Genomic DNA, 9,213 nt, shown 5'->3' on the forward strand with positions numbered 1-9,213 from the left:
AGAGGGGGTTCGCCAGCCTCCTTAGAGGCTGCTGGAGTGCCCTTGCCTGTTGGCTAGGGCCAATGCAGACAGACTTGTTCCCTCCCACCCACTGACCCAGCAGGTGAACATCTGTTGGGTCATGTTTGGAGAGGGGACTCTAACTCTTGGCACTTTAAGTAAAGCACCATAAGTTAGAGGGGGCCCTGAATGTCTTTATGACATAGTTAAAAAGATTCTTGCCTGACTACATTGGAAAAGAATCACCAACATGTCTTAGCTGGAGGCAAAGCATTGTATATATGGGAAAAAATGAAAAAAAACAAGCAAAAAAACCCCACACCCCATCTGGGCAGATGGTCTAACCTCCATGACTTGTAAAAGAAGAAAGTTAATATAACAAAAGGATAAATGGCACTACTAACAGTCTGCATCTGCAAATATAATATTAGGACTTTTCCCGCCAAGTTCCAAGGTGACTCTCTTTAGATTACTCCTCCCAGCAGCTGCTTTGATCAGTTTGCCAACCTAAAATATAACACAAATGACAATTTTATTTACAATGCTCAAATTCACACCTCTGGAGTGGTAGCAAGATGCCTTCACTGATCTTCCACCAAAACCCAGTGAAAAGACTTTGACATAAGCTTTATTTTACACATGTGAGTAGTCCCATTGACTGCATTAAGATCATTCAGGTACATAAATGGCAAGCGCACGTGAGATGCTACATCGCTGTAAGGATGAGCTACAGAGATGTAGCTCATTGCTGTGTCCATGTAGTGTTGGTGGGCATTAACTGTGATGCTGCTGCTACTAAGCAGTAGCAACAAGCTACTGCATAGTAGCTTGCTCTTCTGCCCAGTAGGGTTGGAAACTACCTGTGCATTGCCAGGACTGCGCAGTACCAAGTGTAGACTTGTGCAGTACTGCATGTATAGGCACGCCCAAAGTTAAGCATATGCCAACGAATCATCTGGGTAATCATTAGGAATGTGGTGGTGGTTATTAAATTAAATAAAGCACAGCTTGTTGAATTTTCAAGATTGCAAAAATAAAACTATTAAGCAAAACCAAACCAAACATTTTTTTTAAATGCTTGAAACAGTGCTGCTAACTTAGAAGCCACTGCATCTCATTGGCTTCCTTTGTTTAAGGGGGCCTTCCTATAATACAAACACTGTTCAGATATGTTGGGATTTTATAATAACCAACAAATCATTAAACAGACTTTTGTTTGACAAAACAGGCTAGAAAAAGTTTAAATAATTATGTAAAAACAAGCTACACACTAAATCATTACTCAGAATCAGAGGGTTCAGAGAATTCCAGTTTATAATTACTTGCATTCATTATAATACCTCTGTGGAGCCTGTGAAAGACACTTTATCTATGTCCATGTGGTGAGAAATTGCTGATCCCGCAGTAGGTCCATAACCTGGCACAATATTTACTACCCCAGGTGGAAATCCTGCCTGAATAGGAGAAAAAAAAAACCATCTTCTGAAGAAACAATTAAGACTAGAAGATTATTTCCCTTTCTCTTACACAGAGGGTGCATGTACATGTGCAGATAATCTTAGGAAGCAGTTTACTCTCCAGTAAATTACTCTAGAATAAACTCTCCTGGGCATGCATGTACCTGTATAGGGACTCAGTAGCAGATTTGCTCCTCATGGCAGCAATCTGCTCCCACCCCTGCCAGCCCTGCATCGACCCCAGCAACAACCAGGGAAAGCTTTAGACTTCCCCTTGTTCTAGCTCAGGGGCTGGCAGAGAGCACAGGGCCAGGAAACAGCTGTCTCCTAGTTGGGGCTGGGACATTGCTCTCTGCCCCGAGGAGCTGCCTGCAACCAGGGCAGGTGCCACCACCAGTTCCCAGGTGGGGACAATGTCCCGCTGCCCGGGCAGCAGGGAGTTCCCAGCCCCTGCTCTGTGATCACGGGGCTGGCACAGGGAGAAGCTTGTCTCCCAGCCCAAGCTCTACAGTCATGGGGCCCAGGCTGAGAGGTCCTTATCTCCCAGCACCAGCTATGTGGTCTTGGGGCCAGCACTGGGAGAGAGTAATCTCCCAGAGACCTGGCCCTGTGACTGTGGAGCTGGCACTAGTCAGGCATCTACATGTGTGCTACTGTGTAGTAAAAAACTGAGAGTAAATTTACTACTTGTATTACTCATGAGTAGAGCTAATTGCTGCACAGTTAGTGTCTGCACATGTAGATGGTGATGTTTACTGGGCAGTAATTGGCTGTAATCTTGAGTAAAACATCTTGTGTAGACGCACCCATATTTTCTCTTATATAGACCACCAGCAACCTTTCCCCAATCAGCCAAAGTCTTTCCCACCCCTAGTCAAAGAGGTTCCCTATTTCTACTTGGTATTTATTTCTTTTTTGCTTTGTGTCCTTTTTATTACAGACACTCTTTTAGGGAGTTGGAGTGGGGGCAACTCTGCTGTAATGTTTCAGTGTTATTGTCAATTGATGATACAGTATTAATTTGAATGCTCGTCTCTCCTCTGTAGAAATAAATAATAATAAATAAACTGGTCAGGTTTTTTTTTCAGACTCAGTAAGGCTATTTAATTCATTCCCTGTGACTTTGCCTACTTATTTCCTTTCTCCTTAATAACCATTCATATACTTGTATGGTTATTAATTAGCACCTTGAAAAGTGACCAACATGGCTACAACCAACACCCTCTAAAAATGCACTGTGTATTCATTAAAGACATTCAACCTGGACATTTAAAATTCATATTCAACTATACTGGAGCAGCTGAAATTTGGATAAAGGGCGGGGAGGGGTAGGGAAGAAAAATTAAAATAAAAAAATCAAAATGTAATGACAAATGATGTTATACTTTTTTACTCATCTCTGTATAGGAACTTTGTAGTATCAGACTAGTTATCATAGTTGCAGAATAACACCAAATCTTAATGGCAGAAAAAATGTTAGTCTGAATAGAAAGATGGATTATTAAAGTAGCTACTTCATCAGAGCCAAAACAGATCTAAGGTAATGTTTCTTGAACTTCATTTTCCAATCGAACTATCATTTCTTGTTTACCGTTTCATTACATTGTTTTCCCCAAGTGTACCATATCCTATACCTATTTGATTACTGTATTTCTGATTAGTCATTGTTATGAAGCAGAACAGAAAAAAATATGTTGAGTCAGTGCGTTAGTACTTTGGACTGGTGATTATTGACATAGCTAATTACTGGGCTAGTGATTGTTGACATTAGTGGATTAACCATACCTATTTAAAGCTTTTTGTTTGCTTATGTTGATTCCTCTGGCAGAGCAAAAACCTGTTTAACTGATTCACTGCTCTTTCTCTGGTGTCTTTGCTAACCTTGAACCCCAGTCAACTTTACTTTTAAATCTATGGAATGTTATAAACTACTGTACTTCAAACATTCAGAACTACAGCAGTTGTACTCTCTCGAGACACTGTATTGTGAGAAGCTGTTTAACTTTACAGCTTTTGATTAATCATAAACTCAGGTGAACAAAATGTGTGTCTGGGCAAAGCCACCCACTTCTAAATGCTTTGCTTTGAATTCTTTGTTTTTCCTTTGAAAGTTATGATGCTTTTGTAATACACAGTCATTGCCAAGAAATGTAGTTTGCTACGTTGCTACTCTGTGTGTGTGTGTGTTTGTGTGCGAGAATTTTTTTTTTGAGAAGGCTAAGGTGAAAGATATGTAGGCTTTTTACCCTTGCTTTGCAGATTCACAGTTAAGTAAGTTCCATAGTACAAGGCTATGCTATGAGCTGTATTAGTACAGGGCCGATTAGCTCTTTCTACCAAAATGTACTAAGAGACAAAGTATTTCCTTACATTCCTTAACTTGCCTCCTTAGTAAACAGCAATAGCTCTAGTATGGCACACTTACCTCTTTAATTAAAGAGCCCATGTAAATAGCAGTCAGTGGAGTTTGTTCTGCTGGTTTGACAACCACTGTGTTTCCACAGCAAAGGGCTGGGGCAATCTTCCAAGTGAACATAACCAACGGGAAGTTCCACTAAAAGACAGATGAGGAGGACTTTTATCCAGTTTTTATTTATTTTCTAACATATCACTTTATAGCATTTTGTTTCCCTAGGACAATAGTACAGGCTGTTGGACTCTGTGGGTTTCTTTGTGCAGACACTTTGAACAGAAGCCCATATACAGGACTGTGCAAAACCCAGTGATATGGGTGTAGCTGATTTCAGTGAATCCAAACTGGCAGTTGGAGCTGACATGAAGCTGAAACTGTGAAGCCAGATTGATGGTAAAACTGATGAATTTTGCTATTTCCTTCTTTAGCAGAGTCCATCTTATCTCTGAACCATTGTACTTAAGGAGACAGGCTAGTACATGATCACCCCACATCTCACCAAATGGCTCTCATGGGCACCCTACTGATGCCCTCAATCTAGTCTGCAAGGTGAGTGGATTCATTTGCCTTCTCACTTGTTCCACATGTCTGGAAAGACACCTAGTAGCATTTCATAATGAACAGGAAATATATTCAGGCTAACCACCATCTGTCTCAATACCACAATCAGCAAAGACGGATAATGACATAGTCACTCATTCCTGTTGCTGGTGGTGTTGAAAAGCTGTACTGTTTGATATGTACTTCTTCGGCAGGTTTAACATGTACTCTGTCTCTGTGACTGGCCGGAGTCAAGCAGTGCACCAGCTTTCCTTATGCCTTCCCCAGACTGAAATGGCCCTTGTCTGGGGAAGTATAAGGAGCATAGGAAAGGGGGAAGCTGTAGGCCAAATGTCTGTAGAGCTCCCTCTCTCAGAAAGATTTCAAACAGTGGAAGTTTCTCAGAAATTCTGAGAAATTTCCACCACTAAAAATGAACTCCTGTCCATACCCTGAGTTTCATCCTCTCTACACAAGCGCCCTAAGAACTAGACTATTGAACTAACAGTGGGAGGGCTCTGTTTCTCCTCTTACTAGTCATAGTTTTTCTATGAGTAAAATTTGGGGATTTACCCAGCACTAGGCGTGCAATTAGCTGTGATTGTTACCTGCTGGCCAGCACACAACCCTACTGAGCATGTTAACTGGGCTTATGCATATTTGCACACCAGAAGCTGAATTGCTAACACCTCATAAATGCTATAAACTGGAGTTACATGGTTTCATATATATCACACAGGCATGTAAAATGATATAGGATTTAATCCAAAATGTTTCCAATTGGGCACTCAAGACCCCAAGGTATACAAAATTATGAAGAATTTACTGCGCACATCTACACATGCCAATTTAAGGAACTTTAGCCCAATTTAAGGCACATTAAGGGCACAAGTCTACACGTGTGCCCTTAATGCACTGTAAAAATGGTGATTTTAGGTTAATTCACACCTAAATTTGATAGCTGCAAAAGCAGGTATCAAATTCAGGTGGGAATAGCTAAAGCACCTCGATGCACACGTAGACGTGCTAAAAACATTAATGCTGTGTATATCAACTGACTTGGGACTGACTTTAGTCCTAAGACAGTCCACACAGTGCCTTAAATGCACTTTAGCATGTGCATATGTAGATGCACGCCTAAATCACCTTAAGGCACATTAGGCAAATGTGCATTAAGTTTAGGTGTGTGTAAAAGCATGTATAGGCACACCCACTGTCTAATTTTACTTGAGCCATTTGCTTGAAATCATTACATAACACAGGTAAATGGAAGAACTAGGAAAATAATTCTTGTGACTTCCAGAATCATTCAGTTGATCAGTCATTAGAAACCATATTTCACAGTGTATACGTTGAGTTTTGAAACCCAATTTTTAACTCTTAAAATTCAACATTGACTTATACACTATATCACTGGCCTTTGTGAGCGTCACTAGGCTTAGCACTTGACTGGTGTGGCCAGGCTCGGCACTTGGCTGGCACAGCCCTGGCAGCACCGCACACAGGAGATGGGGGTGTGCCAGTTCAGTGCCGAGCCCAGCACTGCTCATAGAGGAGGGGGCCAGGTTTGGTGCTCAGCTGGTGTGGCCCCATTCCCTGCAAGCTGTGCTGCCTGGGCCATGCCTGCTGAGTACCAAGCCTGTCCCTGTCACTGCAAGTGACACTGATGAGCTCAGAGCCCAGCTGCATGAGCCAAGTGCTGATCCTGGCACTGGTCTCAGGGGATAGGGCTGGGCTCAGCACTTGGCAGCGCTGCTCGCAGGAGACAGGGACAGGCTTGGCACTTGGCTGGTGTGGTTTCATCCCCTGTGAGCGGTGCCAGGCCCAGTGCTCAGCTGGCCCAGGCAGTGCCACCCACAGGGGATGGGGCTGTGTTGAGCCCAGCCCTGTCCCCTGCGAGTGATGCTGTGGCATGTGTCCACCCCCCGGGTGCCCGGCCAGCAGTGAGGGCACACAGGTGCTGGTATAAGTTGACCCCATATTTCTGATCCAAAAAGTTAGTTAGGTGGCAAATATCTCCCAGTTTCAGTGAACCTTCAAGACCTGGAACAACACTCAGGATCAGGATGTGAAACCATACTTTGGACTGAGGAAAAAGATGCCGGTGGTTAAAAATTCATTTATCTATTCATGGAAACATAATTTTGCTAAATGAATTTAAACATCTTTATTATATGTGAATGGTTCCAACTTACAGGAATAATTTGGCCACATACACCAATTGGTTCATGTCTTGTAAATGTGAAAAAATTTCCATCTAACAAGGAAAAAAAAGCACATTCAGACAAAAACATTTGTGAGAGAGTAGAGCAAAAAGATAACAGATTTAGGTACCAAACAGCCTCAAACAATCATACTTACAAATGGTATTTGCAATATTTCAAGTAAGCAACCACAACAAAAACACATCTGGATTCAATCTTGATTTTTTTCCACATGCTTGAAGGTTTGATTCTGCCCCATTCAAAATGTTTCCCAGTGGTAGATCTGATTCTGTCTCTATTCTGGAAAGACTTATTCATATGTTGACTAAATCATACTTACTGAACAGTTTTTTTATTCCTTCTTTTTCTTAATGTATGTTTTTAAAAGCTACCAACAATCCTAAATTTGCATTTCTACCTAGGATAACTTTTACAATCTCTGCTCTCTCCTGTGTCTGATGAAGGGTGTGTGCGCCCAAAAGCTTGAAGATAAATACAATTTATACATACAATACAATCCTCCATCATTACATCTTCTTCTTTCTGAGAGAAGGCAAGCCAGTCAAAAAGTGGCTTTTTGACTGGGGCCTAACTGAATGTGGTTTGAACAAAATTAAGTGAATTTCTTCCACATCCCTCAGTCACTCTTCCTAAACCACCTTCAAATTAAATCCATGACTAGTATGCCGCTTCACTTTCTTTTGGTCTTGGCCTTATCATCTGTTGAGCCAAAGTCTCTTTTTTAACATCCAGTTTATAATGCCATAACACTATGTAAACTCTACTACTAACATTGCTTATTAAAATTAAACCTTCATATTTATTTTTATATAGAGCCTAACCTCTTTCTAGTCAATAAATTATACTTTTTTAAAGTTGAATATCTGCCAAATACATAAATAAGCCATACTAACTGTGCCAAGTGTGTAAAAAGGGATATCTGGTAAGCCTTAACTGACTCATATTATTAATGTTTATCTGAAATCTTTCCCAAGGTGAGCTATTTTCCATGCTACATAAATTTTAGAAAAAGATAGTTCAAAGGTTCATCATACTTAAATAAGTTCCATGCTTGAGAAGATTGTCTCAGTACTACTCACCCATTGGGATGGTACGACCTTGAATTTTATCAGCCCAGCCTGCACAGTAGCGTAGAGTTTTAATACAGGCTCCCAAATCCATCAGGTAGGAAGAGGAAAAGAGTTTTCCACCATCAATGGATTCCATGGTCTTGAAGAAAGCAAATTAAAAATGAGTCATGAATATTAATACATATCTGAATATCTATCTTTTCTTACATTGCTTTTGGTTGACTAAACAATATAGTTCACATCTTCAAAGACTCACTTTCTGAAGAATACCTACCCAGAGCAAAATCAATCTGCAATCTGCAAATGTCTATATGGTTTTACTCTCAGTGATCTATGCAGATAATGTGTTCATGGTGTGTTTAAAACGATGCAGATTCTGGAAAACATCTGGATTTTTGTTAGCTGAGTAAGTCTGAGTATATAGAAGTTAGATCTACAGACAGATTCTTATGGCTCAGTTGATATAAATGAAGCCAGTGACCATTTTCAATGTGCTTCCTTTTGTTGAGTCCTCTAAAGGAGAGCCAGTGGTCTCCTCTATACTCTTCCCACTATCCTAGGATACTAGTTTTCATGTCTTGTGAAAAAATGAATGATCTACAAATAAGGTGAGCAGGATTCTATTTTGGAAGTTTCAAAGGGCAGAATAGAGATTAGAAGACTTTTCATTTGCAGATCAGAGGCCTGTGCCCATGATGAGACTTTGATGGAGAGTATTTCAATATAGAAAAAATAAACACCACTTAAACAATGGATTGCCCTTTATTGGTTGTCTAGACAATGAGTGAATAAGGGCCTTGTTGCACAGTAATTTTGGCCAGCTAATGGAGGTCTTCACACCTGAATTGTCCTCATATTACCTGAAACTTGTTTTAAGCATTACTGCACCTCAAAGTTACACCACTCCAGGGCAATGTTACCCAGTTTATGTTACACTAAGGTATAGCCACTCTACACCTTTCATTTTCTTCCTCCTCCTCTTCCTCCCTGTCCTTTCTTTATAGCTAACATTTTTAAAGATGTTTGCCAGGTACCAAAGACAGAAACATACTTGCTATACTAAGGTGTAATCACTCTACCTCTTAGTAGAGGGTTACCATATTTCCAGTTCCAAAAAAGAGGACATCTGTCACATGGGTGGAAGGGGGGGAGGTGTATATCAATTATATGGGGTATAGGGGTATATGACCCCACTCACAGGTGGGGGGGGGGCGTAATATGCTGGTGTCCTGCCCCTGCCCATTATGTTGCCCTTACCTCCCAAGCCACAGCCCCCACCCCCTAAGCCCTGCTGCTGCCCCTCACTACAGACCTGCAGACCCCAGCCATGCCAGTGCATCTCATCTCCAAAGAGCAGTACCCTGCTCCCCTGGGCCATGCTGGTGCCCCTCAGTCCCAACCCGCGGCCCCACCCCCATCCCCGCTGGTTCCCTTCGCTCCTGACCCACAGACCCCTGGTGCTGGCAGTGCCTCACCCTCCCAACCCACTGTCCCCCCCCCCCCCCGTG

The 9,213-nt window shown here is 41.7% G+C and overlaps 1 protein-coding gene across 1 annotated transcript in view; it reads right to left on the reverse strand.

Moving 5' to 3' along the window:
- The window catches only part of ALDH1A1 (aldehyde dehydrogenase 1 family member A1), a 54,474-nt gene that overhangs the window by 18,271 nt on the left and 26,990 nt on the right, over nucleotides 1-9,213 (reverse strand). Inside the window, exons 6-10 of the mRNA XM_014520064.2 lie at nucleotides 7,715-7,844; nucleotides 6,606-6,667; nucleotides 3,883-4,011; nucleotides 1,341-1,454; nucleotides 405-507 (exon numbers count right to left, since the gene is read on the reverse strand). Coding sequence (XP_014375550.1) covers nucleotides 405-507; nucleotides 1,341-1,454; nucleotides 3,883-4,011; nucleotides 6,606-6,667; nucleotides 7,715-7,844 — 538 coding nt within the window. The remainder of the gene's footprint in view (nucleotides 1-404; nucleotides 508-1,340; nucleotides 1,455-3,882; nucleotides 4,012-6,605; nucleotides 6,668-7,714; nucleotides 7,845-9,213) is intronic.

The sequence above is a fragment of the Alligator sinensis genome, unplaced genomic scaffold (genome assembly GCF_000455745.1).
Source record: "Alligator sinensis unplaced genomic scaffold, ASM45574v1 scaffold308_2, whole genome shotgun sequence".
Classification (NCBI taxonomy): Eukaryota; Metazoa; Chordata; order Crocodylia; family Alligatoridae; genus Alligator; species Alligator sinensis.